Source organism: Saccoglossus kowalevskii, chromosome 17, assembly GCF_978046115.1.
Source record: "Saccoglossus kowalevskii chromosome 17, keSacKowa6.1, whole genome shotgun sequence".
In the NCBI taxonomy this organism is placed as follows: Eukaryota; Metazoa; Hemichordata; class Enteropneusta; family Harrimaniidae; genus Saccoglossus; species Saccoglossus kowalevskii.
The window spans coordinates 33,503,173-33,522,416 of NC_140657.1; the positions used below are offsets into that span (position 1 = coordinate 33,503,173).

Here is a 19,244-nt window from a genome sequence, read left to right on the forward strand (position 1 = left end):
CCAATTTATCAGACAGTCGTAAAGACACTAGGAATATATGAGTGTAACCCAAGGATTATACCAATTTATCAGACAGTCGTAAAGACAGTAGGAATATATGAGTGTAACCCGAGGATTATACCAATTTATCAGACAGTCGTAAAGACAGTAGGAATATATGAGTGTAACCCAAGGATTATACCAATTTATCAGACAGTCGTAAAGACAGTAGGAATATATGAGTGTAACCCAAGGATTATACCAATTTGTCCGACAGTCGTAAAGACAGTAAGAATATATGAGTGTAACCCAGGAATTATACCAATTTATCAGACAGTCGTAAAGACAGTAGGAATATATGAGTGTAACCCAGGGATTATACCAATTTATCAGACAGTCGTAAAGACAGTAGGAATATATGAGTGTAACCCAAGGATTATACCAATTTATCAGACAGTCGTAAAGACAGTAGGAATACATGAGTGTAACCCAAGGATTATACCAATTTATCAGACAGTCGTAAAGACAGTAGGAATATATGAGTGTAACCCAAGGATTATACCAATTTATCAGACAGTCGTAAAGACAGTAGGAATATATGAGTGTAACCCAGGGATTATTCCAATTTATGATAAGATTTTATTAAGTATTACACCTAGATCCGAATGTAGACGAGAATCGAAGTATAATCAACAAAATATCATTTGCTATACTATTCAACTTGTATGCTTTGGATATCGATCAACATACTGGCGTTTATACACGTGTAATAAACCATTATTGGTTAACTGCGAGATCTCACGTTATGGGTAAAATCGAACGTAAAAACAAGACAAACAAGCCCAGAGCGTCGTAGTGACACACGCGAAAATATTTGTTGGGTATATTGACGAAATAAAGGTATTTCAACGCAATGCTCTCCTCTCTAAAAATCGGCATTCCGACATTGAGCTACACACAAAAAATAAAATTCAAAATGAAATTCTTCATTTTTTGCAGCAAACGTTCGTTCCGCGCCTTTCACGCAATACGCGACATCTCGTAGTGAACGGGAAATCACCATTAACATTACTCAGTTGGTATTGATTATATTTTCATTGATATCATCAATCAACCTTTCGCAATCAGTGTCTGGTTATCGACATGTATATACAGCTGGGAGAACCAGTTAATAGATCCATATCTTTATTAAAACAAATGGATCATTGTGGTAATCCAACTTTGCTTTTCTGAAATACAGCCTATAAACTTCACATATTGTTGACGATTTATCAGATATGACGTAAACCAGATAACAACATTGTCTAACAAGCCACTAAAATGACTACATTGTTAATAACAAAGTTGGCTATTGGGATCAAGATGACGTCATTGAGGCAATGTGAGACAACGTAAGTCAGGTTGCAAATAACTGTATCTTATTCATTCACTCGGGCTTCATTTCAGATTAGTAAACACGATAAAAACACCGACAATTAACAGTTAATCTTCGCTGGCAATCATTGAAGTTGTTTGTCTTGTATTACGAGTCACTTGGGAAAGGCTTATATGACCGCGTGACCAAACCTAGTTTTGAGTATTGCGTGATTGAAACCAACCAATCAAAATACACCTGACGCGAAAGGATGGCGCCATCGTTGGTATGTTGTTGTAAGATTTCATTCTATTCATAGCACATCACTGGTAATATTTAGTAATATTTTTTTCTGTAAAAGTTTGTCATACCTATTTTGTTTTGTACAATGTAATCAATTACAAAGCCTTGTCAAGTTGACAGCTATACTGCATACGTGTCATACCAACATGATAGCTGTGGTAGCATACAACACGAAAATAGGCAGCTTAGTTCCTTGCAGTGTGTCAGCACATTATACAATACAGCGTATTTTGGTACATTGTACGCAGAGCATATAAATTTGATCAGTGGTGATTTGTTTTCCAATTTGAAGATTTTGTTGCACTCTTAAGTTGATTCCATTGTTGCATTACTGCACAGTGCATTCACCATAAATATAACACAAAATCAACGATGAAATACAAATTTTCCAATGTATTTTCAAGTACAATTTCAGTTATTCGTTCTTCAGTATTTTTATTTTGATATTTTCTGTATCCGAATGGAATTGCCCCATAATAAGAAGATTGTGAAGAAAATGTCAAATATTAAGTTATTAGAAATTCCACTACAGCTCCAAAAAATGGTCTCTGGATACTGAATTACATAATGGATTATGACTTCTAAATAGAATATCTTGACTGCTATCCTAATAGACCATTTCTCATTCACTTCGAGATCCCGTGTTATGCGTGAAATCAGACGCGAAACAAGACAAAGGTCATAGCGTCGTAGTGGCGTCAAAACATACTCGTGATTCGACAAACGCAAACGAATGTTTTTTATACACCTAACTCCCGCACCTGGTGGGCAATTACCGAGGGACTTTGCAACATCTCCAGACACTTTCCAAAATAAATAATATGCGGGTTGCGGGCTTCAAGTTGCGGGTTGTGGGTTTTACATTAAGCTTCACAAATAAGCCTCTAGTAGTTTATTAGTTTTATTTATACCATTACAGCGTATTATTGTCAACTGCACATTTCACCACATAGGCCTACGATAACTTTTTTTTTGGTCCAACTCAGTGTCTCATTTTTCCATTACGATCATGCATATGTTTCAGTTTATCCTGTCTGTCAACATGCTCCACTATAAAGAACACCTAACTAGCTGCATTAAAATGAAATTCAGTACACCAACACCTAGTTAAAAGATTTATATTAAAGATTTTTAGCTTTATCGAACGAACTATAAACAGCTTAGTGGTTTATACACTGCGTGCAGTGTAGTGGTAAATTATTTACGTTGATGGCGCACTTCATGTACTCCACATAGGACCGGTAACATTTCGCCCAGCATTGTCAACGTGATAGTTTTATATGGGACAAATTACTTTTACGTTTACGTATGTTCCGTGGTGCCGATTAGTCTAATTAATGTTTGTATTATATTTTCTATAAAGCCTTGAAAGCCGCAGCCCGCAAAATAGCGCATCCGGACACTTTCCCAGACGATCCAGGGACCGTTCTGGACGCAATAAAGTTACATACCCGCCTACGTGACAGTTAATCAAAACAACGGACCAGAGTTTCAGATGGATTCAACTATTACACCTGGTAAGCGTCCAGCCAAACATTCATCAAACAATCATGTTTTACTCATTGTTGATATCGGACAATTTATTATTTCATGCATACATATGCATGTTCATTTAATAAATTCTATTTTGAACGTTTCAAGAAAATAATAAATGATACAAATATTTAAAAACGTCCCTAACATATAATGAAATTACCCGAATTATCCTCGTGAGAACAGTTTAGTCTTGAATGCAGTTTCTGATTTTGAACAATTATTGCTATTATATCAAAGCATCTAGACGAAGACACTGAGATGTCGATTATTTGCCTCTTGTGAATGATCGCCGAGGAAGTTGGACTAGCGACGCCAACGGTTCAAGGGATTGTGCGGCTTTTCTGTCGCATCGGTTAGACCTCGGTCCGTACACAAGAAATCGTTGAGTTTATCGAATTTCGTCTAAGATATGAAGGATATTTGAAACTGGTATATAGTGACGCATGGAGCACCATGAGTGGCGGTGTGGAGGTCAAACTAAGTAGAAGATTTTAAGAAAGATTGACTGGGCGATGAGTGTTCTGGCAAACAGGCAATGGAACATGCCGCTTATGCGAGAAATTATTAATATCTCAACAAACTACCAATCAAAGAAATTTACATTTATCATTTCTTGTTAATATTCATTCCCAGTTTTATGTTTGTATCATATTTCTTCCAAGTGTTACACAGTAATGTTTGTTGTATCCACAAAGCAATTGAATAGGCCAACTACCCCCTCGTCCCTCGTGGCCACACATCTGAGGCAATAACACGTCCGGTGTTTTGATTAACTGTCACGTGAGCGAGTATGTAGCTTTATTGCGTCTATACCGGTCACTCGAATGTCTAGTAAAGTGTCTGGGGATGTTGCAAAATCCCTCAGTAATTGCCTACTATACCGGATGAGGGAGTTAGGTGTATGCACAATCCCTCTATCTATATCTTGCGCCCGCTGTAATGTTTAATGAAGTAAGGGTGTATCAAACAAACAATGCACAATTATGACAAAACGTCACATTTCGTCTTTGGAAATGGCACTGGAATCGAATATATCCATATTGTATTTTTTCCCAAGTAATACAATCGCAAATTTTCTATCTGTAATTTTTATTGCGACCGTTAGTTAGTTAGTGAACATTTGAATACTTGAATGTATTTCATTATTCAATGTGTGTTTTGTGTTTTCAAGACAAATCAAATACGCGATATGAGCGATTTTATACAAACATGGAGGTACCTCCATGATACAAAGTAGTGTCGGTATAGGCGGGGTTGTTTCGCGTAAACAAATCTTTTTTTCAATACAAGTGTTCTATTGAAATGTCGATTTATTTACTATAAGCCGCGTTGATCTCTCAGGATTAAGATATAACAAGCCACACTATCAATATAGTACAACTAGTGCAGCTTTATTACGTCCAAACTATAAATAAATAAAAGTGGAACATTTACATGCTGGACTCGGTTCCAGTTTCTCCCCGCTGCGCTACTGTGGCCCAACATGTGGGCGTGTATTATAACAATTGCCACTGAGGGCAGTATAACAATCAAGAATTATACAAATGCCAGTGAGGGCAGTATTACAAACAAAGTCGGCAACTGAGGTCCTACTGCAGATTACACCAGTCTCAAAAAAAGTGTTAGTCACTCTTTACAAATTATGCGTAAATTGGGAAGTCCCCAATTATTTTAATTCTGGATACTGTCACTACACAACTAAAATGTCTTCTCAAACTGATTGGAAATCCACCAAAACTTGTTTGCTCAACTGTGTTATGGAATAGAAATTAGAATAAATGAATGAGTAGAATACACTTACCTATCTCCAGTGTATCTCTACGGTTCCTACAGTAACGCAGCTTGCAGCCCCAAAAAATGATAAATTCTTAAAAAAAGTCAAAACAATCTTCCCAGTGAAATTACTGGAAAGTCTGACAATATAATCGTACAATTAAAAAAAAAACTAACGCGTTGCTTGAAAACGGGAGTGGTTTACAGTTGATGTTAGCAAAGGGCTGTATGATAAAGATACAACCCCCCAAATACGCCCTCTATATATTTTTCTACCCCACATTCCTATGCAAAATCGAATATGAAGTTAACACATTTCTTCGCTATATAAATGAGGAACATATATCGAGTCTGTTAATGGTAAGAACATGGCAATTTTATGTGGTTACCCTTCCCAATCACTCTAGTTGACCACCAATGTTTTGTTCGGAACCTGATACGTCGGCCCATTTGCGGGTCTTAAAGTGAAAAATTAATAATGAAATTTGATTTCAATATACCACGTTCTGGAGTTGTCCAACCTGGAATCCAGCCATTCCGAGAATACCCGGGAATTCTGACATTTTTCAAAATCTTATGATCAGAGACGACTAAGATTCAGACCTTTTAAGTTTGCTATTGCTAGTTTATGTACCACAGCCGATGGATTATTTCAAAATTTAATTTGAATTACAATTTTAAAATATGAATAAAATAATATTTTCCGAAGACGTTTTCATTATTGAGATATTTTCTATTTTGTGTTTTGTACATTGAATGACCACAATGTATCACGGATTCACTTCAGTGTATGACAGGAGTCTCTTACTTCCCAATAATTCGTAACATATAAAAAAAATATATATCAAAATAAAAAATAAAAAAAGCCTGTTGTGAAACAAAGGAATGTGCCACGGATACTCAGTCAGCCAATGCATCTTTACGAAATTGCCCGGTTATGGTACAATATGTAAATTATTTTATAAAACCAAGACCACAATGTTGTATCATAAATTATAATATAGTTTGTACTAAAAACCACGAATTCATCAAAAATCTAATCTAATCTCAAAACAAAATAAAACAACGTCGACAGCACATGTAATATAAATTATGTTTTACAATTGTCATTGTCAAATAAGCTGGCCATTTGAACTACTAGTATTTCAGTGTGGTCACACACTGATTACATTACTAGTAAGTGAACTTTCTATCAGTGAACTTTGCCCCTGCCTTAGCCTTAAAAATTAGTTACCGTTCGATGTTGATGATTTTTGCTATACTTACCTTTACGACCATTGCGCACATAAAAAACATACAACGCCTTTTTAAATAAAAAAATGGCATCACATCGACATACAGGTAAATACATCCCTAAATCTTTAGTATAAATTTGTTATTATATTCCTGTGGGATAAAACACAAACAAAATGTAATGTATAATGTGTTTGGGATTTTGTTAATATATAATTTTTACAAAAGACTTTTTTAAACAAACGTTTGTCTGTGAAGATTGGTTTTGCTCACCGAGTTGTTAATAGTCACCCCATAATATAATAATACTGTGTGTGTGTGTTGAGTAAGCGGGTAAGCTAAATTAAATAATAGATGAATTGCCAAAAGGGGTACTGGCTCCTATATATATGTTCAAATGATATAACTCAGCAGTAACAAAAGAATGTAACGTAACCCTGACCAGTAAAGATTGGACGGAATTCACAGCGTCAATTTATAACTTCGCTTATTATTATACCATACCTGCACCAAGTAATTCTTTCCATGACCCCTGGAGACCTTTTCAAGGACTTATTGTGAAACCTTTCTGTCAACGCCCAACAACTTATATAAATAGTGAAGAACATGAGATAGGTGTGTACTTACAGATAAGACGAGCAATGCAGAGGTGCTGTCCAGCGTTTTAGTTCGAACACTGGTAGGAAACGTTAAGGTAAGATTATGACACTATCAACATGACCATTATAACATATTTATAATCACCATTCCGAGTATGACAAATCCAAATTTGTGCTTTGGATGTTCGGTTTGGTGATTCTCGCCGTTCAGTACGAGGGTTGGGGAGTGTGTAATGCCAGTCAGTGTGTGGAGGCTGGGTTTATAGATAGGTTATGCAATAAACGCATCGTACGGTACGGGAAACGAATTCACTATATGACATGTATGAGTCGTGTAGTTGCTGGGCCTAGGTTTTAAAACCCATTGTGTATATTCGGTGGTATTCAGGCGATTGATTTTGCATTGATGGTGACCACCTTTGACAGCGAGCTAAGTCTAAAGCGTGCTGTCATTATGACAAACGTATTGTGCTTTCTGAAGCGCATACTTACACCAGGGGCCCTGAAAGCGAACTTCAGTCGAGGCTCAAAGTGAACGACACATAAGGAAAAAAACATTCAAGAAAATTAGACACACAGTATGTGATAAAGAACGTGCCAAAAGAGGGCGAGGTGTTTTAGAGAAAAGTTATAAAATACATGTATTAAGATTGTGTTTAATGTTTTAGGTAGGTATATAATTTAAAATGTTGCAGAATGTGTGCGACTTAACATGACAAAGTTCTACCTGATGAATCTTGACAATACATTTTTAGTCTTGGCAAGGGGCCGGACAAATCATAAATATTTTCAACTTAATAATCATGCACCTTAGAAACGCTTAGTTATTTATTTTCGCGAAAACAACATCACACGAGCGTATTGCTGGCTGGACAAGTGAAATAAGGAGCGGCTCTGACACATAGAAAGTCGTCTATTGTTAAAACTCACTTGTTGAATACGACTGTCCAAATAGTATGCAGTCTTTATAATACACAAGGGTCGGGTCATTCTGTTAATGGGATGAGAGGATATATAAGAAGAGGATCGACGTATCTGGAGGTAAAATGTACATCAACCTGTCTTTGAACGAAAGGGCGGTATTTTGTTCACTGCGTATGCACCGAACCCACTAGTGAAAACCCGTTTAATGAGTCATAGAGGGAACCACACATCAATAGAATGTGTTTCATTATTATTGAAAGGCGTTTCAACACGAATATTCGTCACCTCATGAGAGATGCTTTAGAACATTTTTGTTTATTTACTTAAATCAGTATAATGTCCCACAAAATCAACGTGATAAGTCATGCGTTTTCATTGTGGAGCGGATTCCGATCGCGGGCAAGGAATCGACTTGTCGCCTTGACCGAGCAGCTCATTGTGTTGTTGTCTGATAAATACAAAAACAACACCATATTCCAAGGATTATTTTCTGGAAAATTTGTATTTTAGAATGCAATCCTCAAAACTCTGAAGTTGTTGTTATTCCCGACCTTGTCTTGCTGATTGCACTCAAAGAACTGAGATAACTGTTTTGATTCACTGGCCAACACGCAGTGAAAGGGCGTAGCCGTATGTAGTGACGATTTGCATTTTCTTTAACTGTTCATTTTTTAACAATAGATTTGTGAGCTGAATTGATTGACAGGAAACCAGCCCTAATCCACCTAAAACTGACACAAGTCTAAGTCGATTTGTCACACGCCTAACTACATATATAGCGAATAGAACAACAAACTACAGACAAGATAGAGATAATGGGTGCGACATTCTAATACGTAATAGCACGGTTCAACGCGATGTTCTTTAGCCCAACACTCAAACGATGACTGAAAACTCTCACTGTAAAGGCACACGCGATATTGCAAGTGAACATCATCACTATGTTTAAATATTGACCGAAACTTGTTTATAGCGCTTGTTTTGAATTACGTCATGTTTATTTATGAAAACGTTGAATACAGACAAAAAAAATGAGTAAACGAAATCCAAAACAGTGACAGAAATTTATCTTTGTTCAGGTAATATACTATATTCTAGATTCACAGCAAATTACCGAAAATCAAAGCGAAGTAAGGAGGTTGGGATCGAAACTATTTTTATCGTCCGCACACGTCGTCAGTTTTATTTTTAGTAAGATCTCGCAGTAATATTCTCAACAATTCAGAATATTTGACAGAACACCCCAATGATCATCCGATTAGATTCACCATACAATGACATCACAGACAATAATAACGAAATACAGTTTCCATATTTAAAGGGTTTTCCCAAATTGAAATACTGTAAAATACTAAATTCCTGATAATTTTGGCTCAACCAGTTAGATGTTAGTTAGTTATCGCGTAAGTGGAAATAACATAAAAGTCATATAGGAAAATTTAGTCCCAAAACACACAAAAAATACTGACAATGATTGAAAAAACAATCCACAAGAACAAGAAAGTAATGTATACTCATTTATAGCCACATTTTAGCTCATGGTAGTGTTAGCTTGAAGTAGAACACATTTTAGATCCAACCAGTATATGTTAATATTTGCAATGTTACACAGAACCCGACTCCACCACAAATGTTGATAACTGAGCTGATTGACAAATGTTAAAGAGGTTTTCTTCAGACAATGTTTGGTAGAACAAATCATTCAGTCGAACCGTCTTAATTTTTCTGAAAATAAAATCAATTGTGTTATTATATTGCAGTGCATCAACACAATACATTTATCCAGTTTACTCAGTCTTTTCATGCTTGCCCAAACAAATTATAGAGATACAGCAGGGCTGAACTGGGTGTGGAACTAAACGCGTACCAGCAGGCCGAAATTGTTTATTGTGTTGATCAATACCATTATATTGAAGAAGGATGGGCACAGTTTGTTCCATTCGAAACACAATACACAGAGAAAAGAACATCTTCCCTTTTTTGTTCAGTTATCTTTTTTACAATATTACTGACATTGTGAAACTACACAAACTGATTATGTCTAATATGCATGTCTTTCTACTCGCAGGTAGTTCACAACTCCATGACGATCAGCTGAGACGAATACATATTCAACATAATGAAAACAATGAGTAGTGGATGCGTGGCCATTGCAGCAGTCTTTCTCTCTATGGTGGTATATGTAGCCAAAGCACAGGTTACACCACAAGAAGATGACTCAGTTCCTTTGAGCGTTCTTATCACCATATGTGTAGTGGTGTTTTTTGCCACAGTTCTAGGAGTAGTCTGTTTCATTCAGTTCTGTATCAAGAACTACAACCCGTTGGATTACTGTTTCTTCTTTTGTACAAAAGACAAAGAATCTCCTCCTGCTGTGCAAAAAAATGAACTGGGCACGCTAGACGGTTATGAAAGCCAGACAGACACCAGGAAACTTGTCCGTGAATCACATGTACAGGCTACAGGTCACGGGAGACAGGTCCTCGTGATGCAAACAGAAGATCTTTATGCTCGAATTAACAAACCTGGAAAGAGGAAGGAAATTGTAGAAACAACTGAGATAGATGGGGGAATAGAAAATGCTGCCCACACTGTCAGTACTGACGTTTTCACTAAAGACACCGTTAGTGGTGAAAGTAGGGCAACCGAGAATCTGTACTCTGAAACTACAACTACGACAACCTCAAATCAAAGGGAGAACGTCTTTGTCCACGATAATAATATTATACTTAGAGCGCCACCAGCAAGATATAGATCTGAATCCTTCAAAGAAGACATGGTAGATGGAGAAGTTCGTACTGAGAGATATACTTACAGTACAGGATATACACCATCATCTTCAAGAGAGAAGCTGGTTGTGAATATGTCTGGTGATGACTCAGAAAGGATGCGCTATTATCTTGAACAAGTGGAGGGCCGAAAGGAAGTCTACACGAATGAGAGTGGTGAGACTGTTATAATGGTGAGAGATGAGCCAGAAGTACATGATATTGAAAGTAATTTGAATATACAAAATGAGGAAAATGGTTACATGAATGAAGAAGTTAGGCGTGTGGTTACGAGAAAAGTGGTTACAGAAGAATACCAACGAGACCAACCACAACAGCTTAGGCAAGAGACTCACGTAATTCGATCGGCACCAGCTGTGACCAAAGTGGGAAACATTCAGCAAGATGATGATATGTCTTCAGGAAACCATGTGGAGAATATGGAAGTCAGTCGTAATTACATTGTAAGAGAAGCCGTAGATGATGGCGATGATGCCCAGTTACAGGCTGCTATTCAGGAGATTGAGACAGTGACCTCAGAAGCACCAGGGCAGGTATCCGAAAGACGTGAAGTGCGAGTACTACAAACAACTACAACAACTACTACTAGCAGAAATGAAGAGCAAGCGTCATCGCCTACATCAATACTGACAGAACACAAAGAGGCACATTACATTCAAAGCCAAGCGGAGCAGAAAGCAGACATTCCCACTGAAGATTACATTATTGTCCAAGATGATGACACCAAAATGGATGAACACATTCAAAGAAGAGGGAAAAGCATGATGGCGATTCGGGAGAATCAAACTAGGATCCAAGGCAATGCAAACAGACATTCATATCATGGCCATCATCAATCAAGTGTTGAAGTTCAAAAATCACAACCAACGGAATTAGTCGTTTCATCCCAGTCAGGTAGTCAGACTACTACAAGACGTGAAGTTGTTGAAAGTTCAATGCCATCGACACAAACATATGTTTATCAAGAACCAGAGTCACAGGAACATCGAACGACTGTAACTGAACAGCGAATTGTACAAGCTGGACCAGAGGTTATGAAGACATATGTATATGAAACACCTGAAAATCAGTCGCAACAATCAATAGTTAGACGTGAGGAAAGAGTTATAACAAGTGCTCCTCACCAGGTTATAACAGCTAGAGCAGACGAAATACCAGACAGCCAAGAAGACAGAACAAGAAGGGAACAACAAACTGTTATTAGACGAGAAGAGAGGATTGTACAAGCTGGCCCAGAAATTGTTAAAACATATGTATATGAAACACCTGAAAATCAGTCGCAACAATCAATAGTTAGACGTGAGGAAAGAGTTATAACAAGTGCTCCTCACCAGATTATAACAGCTAGATCAGACGAAATACCAGAGAGCCAAGAAGACAGAATAAGAAGGGAACAACAAACTGTTATTAGACGAGAAGAGAGAATTGTACAAGCTGGACCAGAGATTGTTAAAACATATGTATATGAAACACCTGAAAATCAGTCGCAACAATCAATAGTTAGACGTGAGGAAAGAGTTATAACAAGTGCTCCTCACCAGATTATAACAGCTAGATCAGACGAAATACCAGAGAGCCAAGAAGACAGAATAAGAAGGGAGCAACAAACTGTTATCAGACGCGAAGAAAGAATCGTACAGAATGATCCTCAAAAAATAGTGACAACAAATGTATATGGAGATACATCAAGTCAGGGTGAGAGTACTGTGGTACGTGAAGAACGCTATATAGAAAGAACTGGACCAACAACGACAAAGCATGTGTATATCAGTGAAGGTGATCATGGCGAAAGTCGAGTGATAACAAGAGAAGAGGAGATTATTGAAGACAATCCCAGCACAGTTGTAACCACAACAGATGCTACAGATGGCGCTGCTCAAGCTGAAGTCACTTATCGTGTTATTAAACGGAGAAGTCAAATAGTGGAACAACCAGAAGAGGAATCCAGAGAAACGTCAAATAAAGAATGGTATGTGTCATCTGCTACACTCTTGGCACCAAAACAATTAGAAACAGTTTATGTTGATCTTGGGCCTGACGAAATGCTCAAGGGTGACAAGGAGACAAAAACTACCACAACCACAACAACTACGTACACCGTGGACACAGGGGAACAGTGAGAACATGTCTATCTCCGTGACACCACAAATATTCCAGCATCAGTATATGTAAACCCTCATGATGACAGAAAACATCATTAACTATGTGTATAGTTAAATTACTTGGAACTGGATACTTAAAATATTAGAAACTGTAAACTCAAAGAAGTGTACAGTTAAATACGTACATGTTTTAATTTGCATATATCCGGATCAAAAGAAATAATACAGTTCTACAAACGGCAATTAGCAACACAAATTCAGATATATATTACAAATAACTATCGGCATATTAGAGTGTCACGAAATTGATGACTTTTGATTCTAATATCTAAACAAAACACAGTCAGTTACCATAGACGTAAGATTCGTAGGTTAGTCTCCTAGGATTGTAGTATTGATATACCGTAGCCACACAAATACCTAGGATTGTAGTATTGATATACCGTAGCCACACAAATACCTAGGATTGTAGTATTGATATACCGTAGCCACACAAATACCTAGGATTGTAGTATTGATATACCGTAGCCACACAAATACCTAGGAATGTAGTATTGATATACCGTAGCCACACAAATACCTAGGATTGTAGTATTGATATACCGTAGCCACACAAATACCTAGGATTGTAGTATTGATATACCGTAGCCACACAAATACCTAGGATTGTAGTATTGATATACCGTAGCCACACAAATACCTAGGAATGTAGTATTGATATACCGTAGCCACACAAATACCTAGGATTGTAGTATTGATATACCGTAGCCACACAAATACCTAGGAATGTAGTATTGATATACCGTAGCCACACAAATACCTAGGATTGTAGTATTGATATACCGTAGCCACACAAATACCTAGGATTGTAGTATTGATATACCGTAGCCACACAAATACCTAGGATTGTAGTATTGATATACCGTAGCCACACAAATACCTAGGATTGTAGTATTGATATACCGTAGCCACACAAATACCTAGGATTGTAGTATTGATATACCGTAGCCACACAAATACCTAGGATTGTAGTATTGATATACCGTAGCCACACAAATACCTAGGATTGTAGTATTGATATACCGTAGCCACACAAATACCTAGGATTGTAGTATTGATATACCGTAGCCACACAAATACCTAGGATTGTAGTATTGATATACCGTAGCCACACAAATACCTAGGATTGTAGTATTGATATACCGTAGCCACACAAATACCTAGGATTGTAGTATTGATATACCGTAGCCACACAAATACCTAGGATTGTAGTATTGATATACCGTAGCCACACAAATACCTAGGATTGTAGTATTGATATACCGTAGCCACACAAATACCTAGGATTGTAGTATTGATATACCGTAGCCACACAAATACCTAGGATTGTAGTATTGATATACCGTAGCCACACAAATACCTAGGATTGTAGTATTGATATACCGTAGCCACACAAATAGGTATATTTTTTCGCTAAAAATATTACATTAGATTATATAAATAGATATGAATCAAACAACAATTTGGTATCAAATTTAATCAAATATGAAAAATCAACCTGTCTAATAATTATAAATATATTTCACTGTTACTAAATAATCGAGGGTACAGCATCGTTAATAAAGTATTTTTTTGTATCACACATTAAATAAGTTGGTCTTAAAGTACGCTGCGATTCCACATAAAAAAGGTTGAATGAAAATGCGTTTTTAGCGGTAAAATGATCGAGATTTATTTGAAACATGAACACCTAAATGTAAAACTTTCGAAATTCATATAAATTAAGCTGAAAATTGTTACTCTGAACGTTTTAAGCAGAATATTACAAATTAAAGCGGGGGTCGTCACCTGCGCACCTATTCGCGACAGCGGACGAACGTAAAACATTTCAAGTTCGCCAGAAGTCGATGCTGCTTTCACGTCTTGAGGAAATTCGCAGAGAATCCCTTGGTCAAAACTAATGGCTAATTCATTTTACTCTGTGGCAACGTTATGCAATCAAATTTTAAAATAAGGATGCGAATTTTTGTTTACTTTTTTTCAGTTATGTCGTGGTGTAAAATTAACATAACTCCAGTGAGTATACCATCACTAATATTCCGTTTTTAGTATGCGGTTTTTGTACGACACCCGGATGTTCAACGGTCGAGAATGAACCTGCAAGTTTCCTTACAAGTCCCTTTAGTGACGAAGAACTTGTGTAACGTAAATAGTTGACAGTGATACCGTTCAGTTTTGTTTTTAATTCGTGATTCTCCGTGAATAGAACATATCGGTTTTTTTGAGTTTCTAAATGACATGAATACACAACCCTAGTTGTTCATATCGTCGTTGCTAGAAGGCGTGACATTTGTCGCAACATGGTAAATCTACGGAACAAGAAATCTCATACAATCTATTATAATGAAAATCACAAGTATGAATTCTGACCTGGGTGCGACTTGCAATATTTACAGCTGGCGACGCATTCGATGCCTTCCCAACATCTAAAATTACAATTGGTAACATCTCAGTTTGTACTCATTGATCTACGCAACAGTCAATGTTGTCATCTTTGTTTACACGAGACCCATAACTTGCGCATGCGTGGCTGTCGACCGCCCCCTTTTAAAAAGTAGAAGCCGCAAATAATGAATTGGTATATATAAACTTTATATTCTTTGAGTATTCCACAGTTCAGTGGTACAATGGTTTTAAATTAATTGTGATGCATAAAGAAACATTTTTGGCAACAATTGTTTGATATCCAACCAACGATATTTCAACTCTATCAGCGAGTTTGATTGGCCATTGCATCAATTGTTTGATATCCAACCAACGATATTTCAACTCTATCATCAAGTTTGATTGGCCATTGCATCAATTGTTTGATATCCAACCAACAATATTTCAACTATATCAGCGAGTTTGATTGGCCATTGCATCAATTGTTTGATATTCAATCAACGATATTTCAACTCTATCAGTGAGTTTGATTGGGCATTGCATCAATTGTTTGATATTCAATCAACGATATTTCAACTCTATCAGTGAATTTGATTGGCCATTGCATCAATTGTTTGATATTCAATCAACGATATTTCAACTCTATCAGTGAGTTTGATTGGGCATTGCATCAATTGTTTGATATCCAACCAACAATATTTCAACTATATCAGCGAGTTTGATTGGCCATTACATCAATTGTTTGATATTCAATCAACAATATTTCAACTATATCAGTGAGTTTGATTGGCCATTGCATCAATTGTTTGATATCCAACCAACGATATTTCAACTATATCAGCGAGTTTGATTGGCCATTGCATCAATTGTTTGATATTCAACCAACGATATTTCAACTCTATCATCGAGTTTGATTGGCCATTGCATCAATTTTTTGATATTCAACCAACGATATTTCAACTCTATCAGCGAGTTTGATTGGCCATTGCATCAATTGTTTGATATCCAACCAACAATATTTCAACTCTATCAGCGAGTTTGATTGGCCATTGCATCAATTGTTTGATATCCAACCAATGATAATTCAACTCTATCAGCGAGTTTGATTGGCCATTGCATCAATTGTTTGATATCCAACCAACGATATTTCAACTCTATCATCAAGTTTGATTGGCCATTGCATCAATTGTTTGATATCCAACCAACAATATTTCAACTATATCAGCGAGTTTGATTGGCCATTGCATCAATTGTTTGATATTCAATCAACGATATTTCAACTCTATCAGTGAGTTTGATTGGGCATTGCATCAATTGTTTGATATTCAATCAACGATATTTCAACTCTATCAGTGAGTTTGATTGGCCATTGCATCAATTGTTTGATATTCAATCAACGATATTTCAACTCTATCAGTGAGTTTGATTGGGCATTGCATCAATTGTTTGATATCCAACCAACAATATTTCAACTATATCAGCGAGTTTGATTGGCCATTACATCAATTGTTTGATATTCAATCAACAATATTTCAACTATATCAGTGAGTTTGATTGGCCATTGCATCAATTGTTTGATATCCAACCAACGATATTTCAACTATATCAGCGAGTTTGATTGGCCATTGAATCAATTGTTTGATATTCAACCAACGATATTTCAACTCTATCATCGAATTTGATTGGCCATTGCATCATTTTTTTGATATTCAACCAACGATATTTCAACTCTATCAGCGAGTTTGATTGGCCATTGCATCAATTGTTTGATATCCAACCAACAATATTTCAACTCTATCAGCGAGTTTGATTGGCCATTGCATCAATTGTTTGATATCCAACCAATGATATTTCAACTCTATCAGCGAGTTTGATTGGCCATTGCATCAATTGTTTGATATCCAACCAACGATATTTCAACTCTATCAGCGAGTTTCATTGGCCATTGCATCAATTGTTTGATATCCAACCAACGATATTTCAACTCTATCAGTGAGTTTCATTGGCCATTGCATCAATTGTTTGATATCCAACCAACGATATTTCAACTCTATCAGTGAGTTTGATTGGCCATTGCATCAATTGTTTGATATCCAACCAACAATATGTCAACTCTATCAGCGAGTTTGATTGGCCATTGCATCAATTGTTTGATATCCAACCAACAATATTTCAACTATATCAGTGAGTTTGATTGGCCATTGCATCAATTGTTTGACATTCAATCAACGATATTTCAACTCTATCAGCGAGTTTGATTGGCCATTGCATCAATTGTTTGATATCCAACCAATGATATTTCAACTCTATCAGCGAGTTTGATTGGGCATTGCATCAATTGTTTGATATTCAATCAACGATATTTCAACTCTATCAGTGAGTTTGATTGGCCATTGCATCAATTGTTTGATATTCAATCAACGATATTTCAACTCTATCAGTGAGTTTGATTGGGCATTGCATCAATTGTTTGATATCCAACCAACAATATTTCAACTATATCAGCGAGTTTGATTGGCCATTACATCAATTGTTTGATATTCAATCAACAATATTTCAACTATATCAGTGAGTTTGATTGGCCATTGCATCAATTGTTTGATATCCAACCAACGATATTTCAACTATATCAGCGAGTTTGATTGGCCATTGAATCAATTGTTTGATATTCAACCAACGATATTTCAACTCTATCATCGAATTTGATTGGCCATTGCATCATTTTTTTGATATTCAACCAACGATATTTCAACTCTATCAGCGAGTTTGATTGGCCATTGCATCAATTGTTTGATATCCAACCAACAATATTTCAACTCTATCAGCGAGTTTGATTGGCCATTGCATCAATTGTTTGATATCCAACCAATGATATTTCAACTCTATCAGCGAGTTTGATTGGCCATTGCATCAATTGTTTGATATCCAACCAACGATATTTCAACTCTATCAGCGAGTTTCATTGGCCATTGCATCAATTGTTTGATATCCAACCAACGATATTTCAACTCTATCAGTGAGTTTCATTGGCCATTGCATCAATTGTTTGATATCCAACCAACGATATTTCAACTCTATCAGTGAGTTTGATTGGCCATTGCATCAATTGTTTGATATCCAACCAACAATATGTCAACTCTATCAGCGAGTTTGATTGGCCATTGCATCAATTGTTTGATATCCAACCAACAATATTTCAACTATATCAGTGAGTTTGATTGGCCATTGCATCAATTGTTTGACATTCAATCAACGATATTTCAACTCTATCAGCGAGTTTGATTGGCCATTGCATCAATTGTTTGATATCCAACCAATGATATTTCAACTCTATCAGCGAGTTTGATTGGCCATTGCATCAATTGTTTGATAACCAACCAACGATATTTCAACTATATCAGTGATTTTGATTGGCCATTGCATCAATTGTTTGATATTCAACCAACGATATTTTAAGTCTATCAGTGAGTTTGATTGGGCATTGCATCAATTGTTTGATAGTCAATCAACGATATTTCAACTCTATTAGTGAGTTTGATTGGCCATTGCATGAATTGTTTGATATCCAACCAACGATATTTCAACTCTGTCAGCGAGTTTGATTGGCCATTGCATCAATTGTTTGATATCCAACCAACGATATTTCACCTCTATCAGCAAGTTTGATTGGCCATTGCATCAATTGTTTGATATCCAACCAACGATATTTCAACTCTATCAGCGAGTTTGATTGGCCATTGCATCAATTGTTTGATATCCAACCAACGATATTTCAACTCTATCAGCGAGTTTCATTGGCCATTGCATCAATTGTTTGATATCCAACCAACGATATTTCAACTCTATCAGTGAGTTTGATTGGCCATTGCATCAATTGTTTGATATCCAACCAACGATATTTCAACTCTATCAGCGAGTTTGATTGGCCATTGCATCAATTGTTTGATATCCAACCAACGATATTTCAACTCTATCAGCGAGTTTGATTGACCATTGCATCAATTGTTTGATATCCAACCAATGATATTTCAACTATATCAGTGAGTTTGATTGGCCATTGCATCAATTGTTTGATATCCAACCAACGATATTTCAACTCTATCAGTGAGTTTGATTGGCCATTGCATCAATTGTTTGATATCCAACCAACGATATTTCAACTCTATCAGCGAGTTTGATTGGCCATTGCATCAATTGTTTGATATTC

The 19,244-nt window shown here is 36.5% G+C and overlaps 1 protein-coding gene across 1 annotated transcript; it reads left to right on the forward strand.

Annotated features, from left to right (window-relative positions):
* Nucleotides 1-6,790: 6,790 nt before the first annotated feature.
* On the forward strand, nucleotides 6,791-12,899 carry LOC100373675 (uncharacterized). Its single transcript, XM_002737097.4, has 2 exons — nucleotides 6,791-6,872; nucleotides 9,770-12,899. The coding sequence occupies exon 2, from the start codon at nucleotides 9,821-9,823 to the stop codon at nucleotides 12,608-12,610; it is 2,790 nt and encodes a 929-aa protein (XP_002737143.1). The 5' UTR covers nucleotides 6,791-6,872; nucleotides 9,770-9,820; the 3' UTR covers nucleotides 12,611-12,899.
* Nucleotides 12,900-19,244: the final 6,345 nt, after the last annotated feature.